The sequence below is a fragment of the Pseudoliparis swirei genome, chromosome 11 (genome assembly GCF_029220125.1).
Source record: "Pseudoliparis swirei isolate HS2019 ecotype Mariana Trench chromosome 11, NWPU_hadal_v1, whole genome shotgun sequence".
Classification (NCBI taxonomy): Eukaryota; Metazoa; Chordata; class Actinopteri; order Perciformes; family Liparidae; genus Pseudoliparis; species Pseudoliparis swirei.
The window spans coordinates 9,114,164-9,131,462 of NC_079398.1; the positions used below are offsets into that span (position 1 = coordinate 9,114,164).

At 46.7% G+C, this 17,299-nt stretch overlaps 1 protein-coding gene across 1 annotated transcript in view; it reads left to right on the forward strand.

The window, feature by feature from the left end:
* The first annotated feature begins 682 nt into the window (after positions 1 to 682).
* LOC130202057 (ALK tyrosine kinase receptor-like) overlaps positions 683 to 17,299 on the forward strand; it is a 404,628-nt gene continuing 388,011 nt past the window's right edge. Inside the window, 1 exon segment of the mRNA XM_056427354.1 lies at positions 683 to 1,406. Within this exon segment, the coding sequence (XP_056283329.1) occupies positions 683 to 1,406 (724 nt within the window).

Below are 17,299 nucleotides of genomic sequence, written 5' to 3' on the forward strand. Positions count from 1 at the left end.
ATGTTGATACTTCGCTCCCAAAAGAAATTGTTGCGCGCGCGCGAGAGTGAGAGAGAAAGAGAGAGCGAGAGGGAGGGAGAGAAGGGAGTGGGGTGGAAGTGGAGGGGTGACTAGAGGGAGAGCGCGCCGCCGCATCCCGCTGTTGACAGAGACCACTTGTGTGCCGCCGTCACAACTGAGCCAAAGAGACAGGGAGTCTCTCTCTCTTTTTTTTTTTTTTTTTTGGAAGCCACTGGAGCGGACCCTACCGGCATATCAATCAGCGTCCCGGGGAGCACCGGCGAGGAAAAGGCATTGTCCTAAAAGGTGTGTGTGTGTGTGTGTGCACGTGAGTGTGTGTGTCTCTGTGTGTGTGTGGGGTCGGAACAGAGAGCGGGAGATGGCACTTTTCCCGTTCGTAGCGGGGTGGACAGCAACAGTCAGCGGCACGCAAATATAAGAAAAAAGGCAGAAGAAACGCGCAGCAGTTCCCTCCGAGCTGTCGGTTCCCTCCGAGCTGCCTGGCGCGCACCGGCGAGGAGGCGCAAGAGACCCGCAGGATCATCGATCCGCACTTTGAGATCTTGCGCTGCTGCTGCTGCCGGTGTGACGGTGAATCGGGGGATTACCGGCTGCTTCTCCCATTTGAAACGACAGATATTTTTGTTCTTATTTTTTTTTCTCAGCTCCATTTATTGTAATCATGAACACCGGGATATTGCTTTGGCTCGTTTGTTTTGCGGCAGTGTTCGCCGGGCTGCAGTGCGCCTCGACACGGACCACCGCGGGGACGGATCTCCCCACCGCCGCTGACTTTGGCTACATTAACGGCGGCGGCGCCAGCGGGGAGCAAACCGGGAGCAAACGGGACTCGAACCAAACCCTGAACTCCCGGCTCAAGCGCAGGACCCTGGCGGTGGATTTCGCGGTGCCCTCTCTGTTGCGCTACTACCTGGCGGAGTTCATTAAGAGACCCCTGAACGGGGACTGCCAGACTTTCAGCGGCTGCTACACGGTGCGCGCAAACTTGAAAATGCACTGCGTGCCGCTGCAGAAGACCGTGTCCACTTTTGCGGACTCCGCGCCGAGGAACGCGTCCGCGGACGGACCGGCGCACGAGCGGCCGCTGGCCAAAGTTCTGAAACTGGGCTTGACCAAAGCCAGCAGGAACCAGGTGGTGGTGGAAATAGGAGAGGAGCTGGTGCGCACCGGGTGCGGGGGGTTGTCCGTGCACGAGGAGGCCCACGCGCTCCTCCTGGAAATGGACCTCACAACTATTGTGGAGTGGTGGCTCGGCGCGGATGGGGGCCGGCTGAGGGTCCGGCTCATTCCCGAGAAAAAGGCGCAGGTGCCCGGCATGGAGGACCGCTACACCGCGGCCATCCGCGCCGCGGACCCGCGCCTCTTCTTCCAGATATCCTCCAGGGGTGAGTTTTTATAATTTATTTATTTATTGTCTTAACTCTTCTCCCTGCTCTCGCTCTCTCTCGACCCCCCCCCCCCACGTTCACATGCAAAACACGTGCGCGCACATGCCACGACTCATCAGTGGTGCGCGCACATGCCACGACTCATCAGTGGTGCATTCAGGTTGCTCCGTCACGGTTGTGATTGTTGGTCCTGCTGAACATTTTTTTGGACGATGTGTGTCTAAAGATGCGCGTGCTGCTACCATGGCGAAAACGACCTGTCTGTACGCGCGCGCGCGTGTGTGTGGTTGTGTTGGTGTGAAAAGAGAAAATAACACTTTTTATCTATGTTGCTGTGATGTGTGTGTATGGGGGGTATTATTGATGTCCAGTTGGGCTCCACGCTGGGTTTTCATGCAGCATCTTTAGAGAAAGGAGGGGGGAGCACGGGGGGAGGGGGGGGGGGAGGTGCAAGATGATATTATTCGAGACAGTTTTTTTTTTCTTCCCATTACATTTTTCCTCAAGAGGGAAGAGCTGGACATTTCAAAATAATATATATATATATATAGAGAGAGAGAGAGAGAGGTAGAGAGAGACAGAGAGAGAGAGAGAGAGGTAGAGAGAGAGAGAGAGAGAGAGAGAGAGAGATCTTTCTTACTCAATCTGTGTAATTGCTTAATCACTTTGATGGGGGAGGCTGGCCCAGAAAATAAACAAATAAAAAATGTGTGAGAGTGTGTGTGTGTTTTGTGGTTGCGTTTTATTCATGCCGTTGATGATGAAGCCCTGCAGGAAGCATTCCAACGACACAGCAGGTGGGAAGCCAGCTGGGGATGATGGCATTATTTTTTGGAGCTGTGTTAGTTTCTTTGGCCGTTCCCTTCCTCATCATCCCCTTCCTCATCATCATCGCCACCATTGAAGAGGAGAAACAATGGACCCTGAAGCGGTTCCAGTGGCGCTGCTGGTGACACAACAACAAATGTGGCATTATCTAACACTTAGTGTTAGGTCATGCCACATTTGCATAATATATAATACAAAACAAATATGTTTTAATGAATGTAATTAACTGGGGAAGTTTCATGGTGATAGTTATAAGATAAAATTGTTACTCTATTCACCTGTATAGTGACATTTCTTAAAATACATATCTTTATTTTTGTCTCCATGAGCTTCAGTACTGACATAAGTTGTATTCCTATCTGTATTCTGAAAGTCTTTACTCGAGGGTTTGTTCATATATAATTCAAAGCCCGGTCTGTCGAACATTCCTGAAAACATGGCAAAAATAGACATTTCTTATGGCTTTTGGGAGTATTTTCTTAATTTATGGAGTAATACGAAGAGATATTGAATGTTCCCTCAGTGAAAAAAAAGGACTTTGGACAAAACAAGAATTTATCCGATGTTCACATTTCTGTTTCTGGAAATGTACATAAACACAACATTTCAGAAAGCCTGTAATATCAAAAATATATTGGCTTCATGGTCATATCTCTTAGTTTAATTGTGTTACCCGGTTGGTACCCACCACAGCTCCCATTAGCACAGCTGGGTGAGTGTGGGCAGGTGGGAAGCCAGCAGGGGGCGCTCTTCTCCCTGGGGCCCTCAGACAGATCCACATGTTGTCCTGGAGGGGAGTTCCCTTCGGTCTTCAACCCACGCAGACTGTATCGAAGTAGTGGAAGCGGTCGCAGTGACTCCGCCCACTGGTGTGTGGACTCCCGTTTCTTGAGCCTCAGAATTTCGGCATCTTGGCTGTCGCAGTTTTTGGTTTTTAATCCGTCTCCATCTTGTTTTAAAAAAAATATAGAAACGACGTAAGAGGGTGGAGTACAACCGGCCGCTGAATATTAATGTTAACTTTCATGAGCTTTGAACACACTGTCGAAGGGTTAACCACCCAGTTGACTTGAACAACCAATTTCAACTTGCTGTGTTGTGGGATGTGGCTGCCTCGGCCGAGTGTGACATTGATGAGTATTTAAATATATATGAAGTATATGAACATTTTAACTTTTTGCGCGCTTAAAAAACGCTAGAAAAACACGCCGCGCGGCATTTTTAAAGGAAATCAACAGTTTTGATAGCGACGCGTTTTTGAAAGTCGAGTCTGGTGTGATCGAGCCCTTATTGCGGAACGCTTGACTTTTTTAATGATTTTTTAAAAGTTATTTCATTATTATGATTCACATAATTTAAAGGTTTTTCTTGCTGTAACTCAGTTTCGGCCTTGATGCCGGTGGAGACGACCGGAATCATCTGTCAATGAATAAGTGGTTCGAGCCATCGGAGCTGATTGCTCACAGCTTTCCCTGGTTACCTAGTTACCTGGTTACCGGAGTCTCATTGGGCTGTTTAGGACACAGGCATTTATTTTTTAGATCAAAGCATGAATTGACGAATCAAGAAAATAATCACGTTTAATCAGCAATAATAACCTTTAGCTGCCGCGTCAGGTCGATGTTACAATCCACGTCCAGAGCTGTAGTGGCGACGCGGAGTGATGGTGAATATTAATTCAGAGTTGACCTCCAACGATCATGTTCCTTCTGTCGATTATTTTATGAAATTGTCGATGGCGTCGATGTGTGTAGGTGTGTGTGTGTCGGACTACGTGCTGCACCTGTTGACCTTTCATGTAGTTCGTCCAGGTGGAAGGCTGCAAAGGTGTAGGGGGACGGGGGGGGACTGACACAACATTGTGAGTGAGTCCGTGGCCGCGTAGTAATCGATGACACCGCTGACATTTAAAGCTTGTATCAGTCAGCCGCTAATGGGGAGATCGATGTGAAGTCAGAAGGACATGCCACTTTATTATTTATGCTTTTCTATGATCGATTTGCTTCATCCGCGACACCACGGACCCCCCGAGCACCCCCCGAGCACTTTTCTGGACTCTCCTGGTCTCTTAAGGACTCTTCAGGTCTCTTCTGGACTCTCCTGGTCTCTTCTAGACTCTTCCAGAATGAGGGAAATCCTTTAGTTGGATGGTGAAACACTGACTCCATCTCAAGACCTCGGAAGGAGGAGGAGGGGGTGAGGAGGAGGTGGGAGGTGCAACTGTTGCACTAAAAAAGACGAGCTGCTAGCATCCTGTAGCCACAATAACCGTGGAAACGCGGAGCTTGCTAGATTGTGAGCCCTGTGGATAAACACCTGGACAAAGCGTCCACAAAGCGCTTTATGCGATGTGGATTCTCACCTGTCCGACTTGCGTCGCCATCTTGTGTCTTCTGGGCGAGTCAAGGTGACTTTAGCTGCATTTCCCCTCCTTTTTATTTACTTCTTTATTTGTTTCCGCCGCTATCTTCTCCTTCCTTCTTATTCCCAGGGTCTGTGTGTGTGTGTTTTTTTATTTATTGATGCCACTAAAAAAAATACCGCCCCAAAAAAATAGAAGAAAAAGAAGAAGAATCTGCAAGCTGCCCGTTTGATTAATGGCGGCGCTTTACGCGAGGCCCCCGGTTCACGGAGTTCAGCCCGGTGCTGGCGGCTCCACAGGAGCCACCGCGAGATGCTCCACTTCCATAATGAGAGGAATAAATACTTCTCCGGAAGCTTTGCGCCATGCTCGCGATGCGGGGACGTCTAGATTTTTACCAATTTTAAAATACCACACCGGCCCAATTTAGATCCTCTGGTATTTTTTTTTTTTTTTTTAGCGTGACGTGTCATCGTTAAATCGCCCCGTGGACCAAACATTCTGTTACACCTGCAGTCAGATCCCCTGTGCTGCTGCCAACACTTCACAGCCAATCAATCTCTGCTGAGTCAGCACACTGACTCTTTTGTTTGTGTGTGTGTGTGTGGGGGGATTTTATTAATTTCCGTGTCATCTATTCACCGCAATTTAATTGATTTACTTGATTACAGCCTTTAACTGTATTTCTGCTGTATTCCAAATATTTCCCACGTACCGTTCTTTTTTGGAGACGTCGGAATATATTTTGAGGGAAAAAACACGTAGTATCGCGAGAATAAAGTCGGAATTCAACGAGACGGTTATAGTCATAATATTTCAATTTGTGGCTGTTTTGGATTGATCAGCTTTTTATGTTTCACGTCTGAAAATGATTGAGAGGGAGATGTCAAGAGGGCGCATGCTCGTTATAAGAAATAAGAAAATCAATAACCACATCTGGTGATTGACATGAGATCCAATGCTTTCTTTTTTTATGTTTGCGTATTTGCTCTATGCGTCTGAGGGTCTTCTCTAAATGAGGTCTCTCTGTAGCCAGCTGTGCTCCCCCCCCCCCCCGCTTCCTGTCAGTGACTATCTAGGAGGAAACGAGGAAGAGGAGGGAAGGGGAAGTGGATGAGAGATTTTGGTCTCAAAAAAGTCTCGTCCTCTGAATCTGAATGTAAAGCATCATTGAAGTACAGTATGTAAACATGTTATCAATGACGATCATCTCGCTATGGCACGGAGTTTGGAGGAAACCAAAACGGGGTTCCAGAATTAAAGGCTCCGTATGGAGTTCACCACTCACCGTGACCCCCCTTCATCATTTAATATAGTATAATGTACAAAATAATGATTAGTGTGGCTTTAATGAGCGAGACAGATCGCCGTGTCCTATTGCCTGAGGTCCTGGAGGAAGCGTTGAAAATTGCAAGATTTTTTTTTTTTTTTTACAAGACTGCAGCATGTAGGAAACGACAATGTTTAAAAAATTGTTTTTTAAAGAAAGGGGGGGATCAATTTAAGGATTGCGTAACACACCCGTTGTCTTTCCGGTTCCGTGAAGCACTACCGCTGAGCCCTCTCTCCGACCTCGCGCCCTAAAGCCAAACTGTGCTCCGTGCTCAATGGTCGGCGTCACGGAGCATCAGACGGGAACGCAGATTGTATGCTTAAAAAAAGACCCGATGTGGCGGCTACCGCCGCGCGGACGGCCCGGGCGGCCTCCGAGGAGCAGCCGGAGGGCTCTCAGGCCACATCCCCGGCTCCCTTTATGATCCGTAATGGGACTGTTGAAGAGCGGCATCGTCATCATCACTGGACAAAACCCACTTCATGGGTCTGAACCACTTGCACCATGAAAAGGGGGAGAAGAAGAGCCTCTTCTCTCTGAACCCAGTTATCCCTCCTCATCATCCACCTGGCGGAGGCCGGAGCTTCAACTCAGCACCGTTCCTGTGTGTGTGTGTGTGTGTGTTCATGTCCATGCTCATGTGTGTGTGTGTGTGTGTCGGGGAGACAAAAGGTGAAGAGACGTGAGGCGACGTTTTTCTTTTGGGGATCCAGGCGTACATTTCTTCGCCCTCCGCTGTTTCCAACTCCCCCGCCGCCTCGAGGTCTGATGGAGTCTCAACTTCAGGGCTTTTTTTTTCTTGAGACGGGCCACGCTCCTGGGCTTACAAATGAGGGTTTGGGTCCGGCTTTGTGAAGCGCCTGCCGTGCCGAGGCGAGATTAGAGCGAAGGATCGGGGCAATCTGGAGAAAGTGGCCAAATGTTTTTTTTCGTCAACAATAACAAACTTAAAGACTCGCTCCAGTTTTGGATGAAAAGAAAAGAAAAGAAAGTGTTGGATGAAGCCTCAAGAAGCAGTCCAGACCAGGACCAGCGTCATTCTATGATGCTCCATACCTCATCAGATACCAGGAGGGGAAAGAGATTTTCATGTTCTCCATATTTCATATTTTATTGCTGTGAGAAAAGTTTGTATTCTGGGGTTCACAGCAAAAATAAATTTGACTTGAGAGGATCTTAAACATAATTCTTTAAATTCTTTCCCTGGAAGTTCAACACTTTTATTTGATCACCTTCAACAGCTTTTCAATTGGGGCTGAGCTTCTTTTTTTGCCTCCTGTGATTCACAGCTTGTATAGACTGACTGTACAGCAATGTTTTTATATCACTAATACAACCAATATTAAACCTTTATATATTTTGGGGCATCTTTTTATTCCTCTTTTTCTCAAAAAGTAATTTCCGCTGACCACGAGAACCATTTTTAAAATGGTTGCCAATGGCAACTGGTAAGTGGAGCCTTGCTCTTGTTTTTGAAACAAGGTGGTGTGCAAAAACCGTTGGTTTTAATCCAGTTTGTTCCCCTCGTGATGTCAGACACGAGGAACGGGTGTGTTAAAAAAAACAGCCTGGCACACGACCCAAGTCTCTCACCTCCAGACGTCAGCGCTCAGGAACGTGTGTGTGTGTGTGTGTGTGTTCATGTCCATGCTCATGTGTGTGTGTGTTCATGTCCATGCTCATGTGTGTGTGTTCATGTCCATGCTCATGTGTGTGTGTGTGTGTTCATGTCCATGCTCATGTGTGTGTTCATGTCCATGCCCCCGTGTGTGTGTGTGTGTTCATGTCCATGCTCATGTGTGTGTGTTCATGTCCATGCTCATGTGTGTGTTCATGTCCATGCTCATGTGTGTGTTCATGTCCATGCTCATGTGTGTGTGTTCATGTCCATGCTCATGTGTGTGTTTTCATGTCCATGCCCCCGTGTGTGTGTGTGTGTTCATGTCCATGCTCATGTTCATGTCCATGCTCATGTGTGTGTGTGTTCATGTCCATGCTCATGTGTGTGTGTTCATGTCCATGCTCATGTGTGTGTGTGTTCATGTCCATGCTCATGTGTGTGTGTGTGTGTTCATGTCCATGCTCATGTGTGTGTGTGTTCATGTCCATGCTCATGTGTGTGTGTTCATGTCCATGCTCATGTGTGTGTTCATGTCCATGCTCATGTGTGTGTGTTCATGTCCATGCTCATGTGTGTGTGTGTGTTCATGTCCATGCTCATGTGTGTGTGTGTGTGTCCATGCTCATGTGTGTGTGTGTTCATGTCCATGCTCGTGTGTGTGTGTGTTCATGTCCATGCTCATGTGTGTGTTCATGTCCATGCTCACATGTGTGTGTGTGTGTGTGTGTGTGTGTTCATGTCCATGCTCACGCGTGTGTGTGTGTGTGCTCATGGCCACCAGGTAATTTCAGGCAAAACAAAGCCTGCTCTTCCTCATCCCGTTCCTCCTCTTCCTGTCTGAACTTGCTGGACCAGTGAGCCAACAGCTAACAGCCACAGCCCCCCCCCCCCCACACACACGCACACACAAAAACATCTACACTTCTGATTTCTTTCTTCTTTACTTTGTGGCTCCGTGCCAGCCGGCCATGCCGTGCTTGCAGAGAATCCATGAAATCGAGCCCCGACCCTTGCCTCAGCGCCGACACACACACACACACACCTTGGCTTACGTGCAGTAATAACCTTGGCGCTAAGTAGAAAAAGAGCACGGGGTCAAAGGTGAACGCTTCACGCATTGGCATTGAGTTTTGCCGAAGATAAGATGGTGTGGGGGATGTGTGTGTGTGTGTGTGTGTGTGTGGGGGGGCAATGAATCATGAGCGTAACCTAGCAGCGGTTTGCCACCTCCAATGGTGTCTAAAGATGGCCGCTTCTGTTGTCTCTGAAGTAGACACAACCTAGCTGAGGGATTCTAGCCACATGCAGCCAGTGATGTAACATCCTGAGTCAGTCCTCTGAAGCAGACCGGGCGCCGGTCGCGTGTAACCCGATATGGGCCACTCGATCGGCGAGGGGGGGTCCGGGCTAGTGAACGGGCCGATGTGTAATCCCACCGCGGCCCGAACACACACACACAAACACACAACTCTCATCTCGCCCCTACGGCGCTCTAAAGAAGAGTCTGACTCGGCTGTAATGTGCAGCGGGTTCCACGCTTCCAGTTTCCACGGGAGGCAAAGCTGCTGACTGACGTGTATGAGGAGGGGGGGGGGGCGGGGGGCTTTATCTATCACCACGCAGGCGGTTCATTATAAAACTGGCTGCCGCACGCTCACAGGGAAGAGATGGTGAACGCTGCCGTGAGGCCGGCAGGACGTCACGTAAAGGTTACAGGAGTGAACTTGGACTCGGTCACTTTCTTTGTTCCTCCTCACATCTTCGGAACACGACGGGAGATTTGGGTTCGCACAAAGGTGCCGGCATCGCTCCAACGACTCTTCTTCCTCTTTGTGCCCCGGAAAAAAAAATACCACGCGGAGATGATCGTTAAATGACACACGGCGGGGGAGCAGCTCCAGGTGACTCTGGCCTCGGAAACCCGATGGCGTGGCACCATGTAGTGAGACGACACGGCTTTATACAGAGTGCTCATGTGGTCGGGGGGGGGGGGGGGGGGGGGGGGCTGACAGCAAATAATAATTGCCCATTGCAACTAAAAGGAGGTGAAATGATGATGGGGAAAAACATACAGCGCTGTGTGTGTGTGTGTGTGGCCATCGGTTTGACTTCCCAGAGTAGGCGGTACTCATTCCAGGCAAGAGGTCTCGTCCCCGAACGGTTTCATTCATTCTATATTTTCCTGGTCTTTCACATCTTTTTTCTTAAGGCGGTATTTCTGCTGTCAACCTGCGACTGCACCTGTAATTTATCGCCTTCAAAAACAATTTAGGCTGAAATATGAAAATGTATCGAGACCAAGGACATTTCATTACAGGGAAAGGTTCAACATGTTTAAAAAAAAGAAGGAAATAGCTCCTATTCGCTTTCCTTCGGAAATCATTATTTGCGTGGCTGACGCCTCACTCGAGTGTTACGACCTCAGACACTTAGGGGTGGGGGTCAGAAAGGCGGGAGGCGGTTTGCGTAGCTTAGCATATAGACGGTGTCAGAACAGGGGGAAGGCTTGAGCCGGGAAAGTGCTCTCTGAAGCTGTAGTTACTAGCATTGAAAATGGGGAAGGTCATCTTTGAAATCGATCGCCCTGTATTTATTTATTTATTTATTTGATTCTTGTGATCTGTCATAACTAAAAAAGTATTAAACCGAATCGCATGAAATTTGGCTGGGATGATTGGTTAGTATCCGGGACCATTTGATTCGATTTTGGGATCGATTGGGTCAAAGGGATCATGAAAAGGTCAAAATCTGAGTTTTGAACCATTTACCATCATATTTTTATTCTAACCAAGTGATATGCAACTAATCCAACATGTTCATAATTCAATGCCCAATCTTGTGATATGCGAAGGTATGCACTCTACCGAGTGCCCGTTCTTTTCCAAGTTCTGGACTGTAGTTGATGCGGATAATCCCTGATTTGAGTGAAGAGGAGATGTATTCATCCATTGCTGTTCTCTGGTCAGGTCGAGTCGATAAGTCTCCCCTTGGGAATGGGGGCTCAGTGATCAATGGGACAGTCAAAATCTCGGTGAGGAGGTAGCGACAAGGCTTTAGGCTGGTTAAAGCTTCTTTTAAATCATGGTAACAGGAAGGTACCTTCTGTAGATCAGGATAGTCAGGGTGATCTATAATGATCCTACTAGAGTCTGTTGGTGCATTAACAGGTTGCGAAAGTTTACACCTGCCCTTACAATCCTCTCCCCATTCCTTAACTTTCCCTGAAGGCCAGTCTATGTGAGGATTGTGGATCTTCAGCCAAGGAAACCCCAAAATAATCGGGTACTGATTCGACTCAAAAATATGAAATTGCATGCTCTCGGTATGGTCCTTATTTATAGTAATCCGTATGGGCTCAGTGCAATGGGTAACTGTGAACAACAAGCGGCCGTCTAAGGCACTGGCACTAACAGGATGAGATAGCGGGACAGTTCTTATCTTTAGCTGTTTGACTAGGCCCCAGTCTATAAGGCTTTCGTCAGCCCCTGAGTCTATTAACACACCCTGGTCAATGGTCTGATTGTTAATACAAATGTCTACCTGAGTAACAGGTCGAGGAGGGAAGTCTGCGAAACTTGCTCACCAGCGCCCTCCTTTTGACTGGTGAGCACGATCTTTTCCGGGCACGAAGCGAGTTGATGACCCGGCTGGCGCGGTAGAAACAGCAACCCTCCGTAGACGGCGCTGCCTCTCCTCCAGAGAAAGCCTGGTTCTTCCAAGCTGCATGGGTTCACGGAGTCATTCGGAAGTGTAGTCCTCTGATGGTCCGGTAACATGAGCTGAAATCCTCCGCTGGCGGCGCGACCCTCGGCGAATTCTGGAAGCTGGGAATAACATCTCGGTTGCGTCGGCTCCCTCTCTCTTTCGAAGACGGTTATCGATCCGGATGGCCACAGCGATGAGGATTCCAGATCCGGTGTCTCCAGTGGAGCCAGCTGGTCCTTTATCGGTTCGAAAGTCCTGTCATGAAGGCGTCACGAAGAGCGGAACATTCCATCCGCTGTCCGATGCTGCTGTACGAAACTCGATGGCATAATCAACCACCTGACGGTTGAGCTGACGATTTGAAACAGTCTTCTGCTGGCCTCCGTAGCAGGCGATGAGTGGTCAAAATGCGCCTCATAGTCTCTATGAAATCGGCCAATGAGTAACATAGTTCGGTGTCTCTAGACCATTCTGCAGTAGCCCAGGCTGCAGCTCTTCCCGTTAAATGAGACACAATAAACGCCACTTTACCATGCTCAGATAAAAAGCTGCTGGGTTGTGTTGAAAATGCAGATCACACTGTACCAGAAAGGCTCTGCAATTCGAAGAGTCTCCGGAAAATCTCTCCGGAAGAGCCAGCCGTAATGGGAAGGAAACAGCCTGACCTGGGTCGTCAGCTGGAGTATTGACAGGCAAATTCTCAGCTGTGGATGACGTCACCGGAGGAGCAGTCTGTTGATGAGTGAAAAATTATTCATTTGGGCAACCAGTTGTTGCATCTGTGTAGATAATTCTTCCTGAACCCGGCCTGGCGTCCTCTCAGCTCTTGTATTTCCGGCTGACTTTGTCCAGCTTTTCCTCGTGATGAAAAATCGTCACGCCCTGTACCGACAGAGCGGCGTGAAGCGTTCTTGGGTCGGCTGGGTCCATAATGTGGTCAGTTCGTTCTGTTACGACCTCAGACACTTAGGAAGTAGGACCCAATTGCACGACCGGAGACAGAGATAAAGTATTTGTAAGTACTTTATTTTTCGGTTCTGCAGTGAACAAATGAAAGCGCTCACGTAGTGAGGATCAAAAACTTTTCAAGAGCATAACATAACCCGACCTGATCATGGCAAAGACCAGACAGACTGACAAGGAACACTGGGAGACAGGGGAATTTAAGCACATGGTAACAAGACACAGGTGGGACCAATCAGGGGCGGGGCTGACACTGATGAGCATAGGAGACAGGTGTGATGACAGGTGAAAACAATCAGGAAGCCTGGAATGAGAGAAAGCGAACATAAATGACATGAACCTCTCTAGCATATCTGTCGGTGCACAACATCGAGTATGTCGGGGGGTGGGGGTCAGAAAGGCGGGAGGCGGTTTGCGTAGCTTAGCATATAGACGGAGAGCAGGGGGAAGGCTAGCCCGGCTCTCTGAAGCTGTAGTTACCTTCGCATTGAAAATGCGGAAGGTCATGTTTTGATCGCCCTGTATTTATTTATTTATTTATTTGTATGCGTGTTACTCGCATAACTAAAAAAGTATTAAACCGAATCGCATGAAATTTGGTGGGATGATTGGTTATTATCCGGGGACCATTTGATTCGATTTTGGGATCGATTGGGTCAAAGGTCATGAAAAGGTCAAAATCTTATTTTTACCATTTTACCATCAATTTTTATCCAATTGGCATGCAACTAATGCCAACATGTTCATAATTCAATGCCCAATCTTGTGATATGCGAAGGTATGCACTCTACCGAGTGCCCGTTCTAGTTCTGGACTGAGTTGATGCCGAAATTCAAACAAATTGAAGGTACCTGTTTTTCTGCAGTGCGGTCACATCTCCAGACACCGGGAGGAGCCATTGATTTACACCACGGGGGGTATCGGGCAAAGCTGCTTTCTAACGGTATCGTCAAGGTGTAAAAGGTCGTTTTTGCCGAGAAACTTGAGTAAATGTGGTGTGTGTTAAAGGACTCTGTGTTTATTTGTATACATTTTTTGACCGTGGTATTTTTAACTATTCCTTGAAGATGTGGCAGCACACAAAATGTTTAACTTTGTTTCTGGATATTAAATCATCCAATCACCTCAAATATGAGTGTCTGCTGTGAGTGTAATTGACTGAATTACTGTCCTCCGTAGGCTCGTGTCTGTTCCCGTACATCAGTGCATTAATGATCGATGGCTGTCATCGCTGTAATGACACACACGGAAGCACTTAAATAAAAAATCATTTATCGCACCAAATAGCACATTACTAAATTAAAGAATAATTTCCGTCTCGTCACACCAAATCTTTGCTGGCCTGCTCACACAAGATTGATCTCCCTCAAGTGTATATTATGATATATATATATATATATCAATGTGTGTGTATATATATGTATGTATATATGTGTGTAAATATATGTATATATATATATGTATATAGATGTATATAAATATGTATATATATTTATGTATATATATATATGTAAATATATATATGTATATATATATATACATACATGTGTATATATATATGTATATATTAGAGATGCACCGATCAGGTTTTTTGGTGCCGATCACTGAAATCAGTACCTGCCGATCCGATAATACCGATCACCGATCACGGTGTCGATTGAAGCATTATATTTATTGTGTAGCATTATTGCCAAGGACTTTGCGTCCACCATCTCCTGGATCACTGACTACCTCACAGGCAGACCACAGTTTGTCAGAATGGGCCGTGTGCTGTCTGGAACGGTGGTCAGTGATGTTGGAGCCCCACAGGGAACTGTTCTGTCTCCCTTCCTCTTCACCCTGTACACCAGTGACTTCCAGTACAACACAGAGTCATGCCATCTGCAGAAGTACTCTGATGACTCTGCAGTGCTCGGGTGTATTAGGGATGGACGGGAGGAGGAGTACAGGGCAGTGGTGAGTGACTTTGTAAAGTGGTGCGATGAGAACCACCTGCGGCTGAACGTGGCCAAGACCAGAGAGATGGTGGTGGACTTCAGGAGGAAGGCGACAGCTCCTCCCCCTCTGAGTGTCCTGGGAGTGGACGTGGACATGGTGGAGGAGTACAAGTACCTGGGCGTCTCCATCGACAGCCGACTGAACTGGAAGGCCAACATCAACGCTGTGTACAAGAAGGGGATGAGTCGACTCTTTTTCCTGAGAAAGCTTCGATCCTTCAACGTGTGCAGCAAGATGCTGGAGTTATTCTACCAGTCGGTTGTCGCCAGTGTACTACACTTTGCCATTGTCTGCTGGGGGAGCAGCATCGGGCCGTGACACCAGCCGTCTTAACAAACTGGTTAGGAAGGCTGGCTCCATCATCGGCTGCCAGCTGGAGCACCTGGAACAGGTGGTGGAGAGGAGGACGTTGAAGAAACTTGTGTCCATATTGGACAACCCGGACCACCCTCTCCACCACCTCCTACAGGGACAGAGGAGGACTTTCTCCAGACGTCTCCTCACGCTCCGCTGCCACAAGGACAGATACAGGAGAACATTCCTGCCGACGGCTATGAGGCTCTACAACAGATCACCTCTTGCCAGATCATAGTGCAATAACTACAACAATAACTGAATACTTACACTATGTTGATCTGCACTTCACACATCTCATTTGTTTGCACTACACACATACACACACATTTCATTTGCTCTGCACTCATACACACACTTTGCTTTTTGCACTCTGTCTATATTTAATATTTTTTGTATTTGATTTGTCAGTGTTGTGTGTTGTGTATGCATGTGTGTTGTATATTTACATATATATTTTGTTTTGTATTTTACTTTTATTTTACTTGTATACTTCTATATCTTTCATCCATGTTTCTTATATTTTGTGTTTTGTTTTTATTCTTGTGTGTTGCTGCTACTGTCACGACAAATTTCCCCTTGGGGATTAATAAAGTATATCTATCTATCTATCTATCTATGAGGAAATACATATATAAAGCACCTCAAACATTAAAGAAATTACCGATTTCTTTAACCATTTAGGACTTTTACTTTGAAAAATTTCCTAATTGATACATTAAAATTGTTTGATTGCTATTGTAGGGGATTTCAGATATGTATGGAACACATCTGCATCATTCATTTCCTGGAACTCTTGGGGAAATCTATATACAGGACTTTTTTTAACATACAAAAGTCTGACTTATTTTTATAAACTCTTCCTTGGTACAGTAAAAATGTTTTAATGTTAGCATAATTTAAGCTAAATCTCAGAAACGATCTATAAAGATACAAAATCAGTTCATTGTTTACTTTTATATGTTCGTGTATGATTTGTCGACATCTTATTTTGAAAACCGGATGTTTTCACGTAAATCCTTCCGCTAACTTTATCAAAACCCTCGCTCGCTCCTGATCGAATGTGTTTACCGTGAGCATCAGTCTATAGGGGCTCAGACATGTGAGAGTCGGCTGAGTTGACCCAGTGATTCAACTCGGGGGACGGGGACGCCGCTCGGTGGGTGAGGATCCCCTCGTGGACCTCTGAGGCCCTCGCCGGGCGCATTTACTCCGTTGCGGTTCGCTGCAATTGAAACGTCTCTGATAGTTCTCGCAGATTTTATGTCATCTGATCGGCCAAGTTTGATCGGCCGTTTTGAGAACGCCGATCAAAACTGCGGAATATCGGCCGATATGGATCGGCGCCGATCAGATCGGTGCATCCCTAATATATATATATATATGTATATATATACATACATGTGTATGTATATATATAGATAGATAGATAGATATATACTTTATTAATCCCCAAGGGGAAATTTGTCGAGCCAGTAGCAGCAACACACAAGAATAAAAATAAAAATAAAATAAAAAAACACAAATATAAGAAGGGTTAGGGTGATCTGGCAAGAGGTGAACTGTTGTAGAGCCTCATAGCCATCGGCAGGAATGTTCTCCTGTATCTGTCCTTGTGGCAGCGGAGCGTGAGGAGACGTCTGGAGAAAGTACTATATAAGTACTATATAAGTACTATATAAGTATATGTATATTAGGGCTGCAACAACGAATCGATAAAAATCGATTATTTAAATAGTTGGCAACGAATTTCATTATCGAATCGTGTCGCACGATTACTACGGCACTCAATAAATCGCAGGGAGAAAAAAAAAATGTTGAGTTGAGCGCAGAGCGGTGCAGGAGAAACGAGAGCGGAGGGAGAGGACAGAACGCTGCGTTGTGAGAGCCAATCAGCGCTGAGCTGCTCCTCTGTTGATGAATCTAATTGGCTGCTGCTGCTCTCGTGGCGCTGGATGCGGAAGTCATTCACGTCGTCGGAGACGTTCACGGAGCTGTGTGCGCCTACGGGTGACGTCATGAACCCAGACACCAGGGCGCTAGATGTTATCACGTGGGTGACATTTCCACAAGAAGTAGAACGTAGAAAAAGTGGTTATTTTTCCGTGGCGGATGGCGGACAATATTTTTCCACGGAGAAAGGCAACAGAGATAAGCCCCGCCCCCTCACTGACACGTTTGACGCGTTTAACCCACAAACAGCCGGCACAAATTGTGGGATTTTATTTTTTCCAATTAGTTTTCTAGGCCTAGAAATAGCCATTTAAAAACTCCATGAATTTTCCCAGCTTTTCCATGACCGTACGAACCCTGTTTTGAATAAAGGGTTGAAAATTAGTTTTTAATTTTTTAAAAATTGTATTTGCTAATAAACAAGTGCATTTTGTATCGCTCCTTGGCATCACTCGTAGCGAGCTCCTCTTAAACTGTGCCAAACACGACAATGACACATTTTCCCACACGAGTTAAATTAATGGACAAAAAAAGCCGACCTAGCGACCACTTCGTTTTGTTGAAAAGCGGTTTGGCTTCTACGTTGAATAGCGCGCACGGCGAATATCTCGTGATGACCGCGACGGCAAAGACGGATGATTCTGGAGATAAAGACGAATGGGCCCGAGCCTGTCGACTCGGCGCAAAAAAAAAAATATGTATATATATATTTGATTAAAAAAAGTAAAGTATGAGGAGCCGAATCATTCTTTTAATGAAGCGGTTGTGGCGAG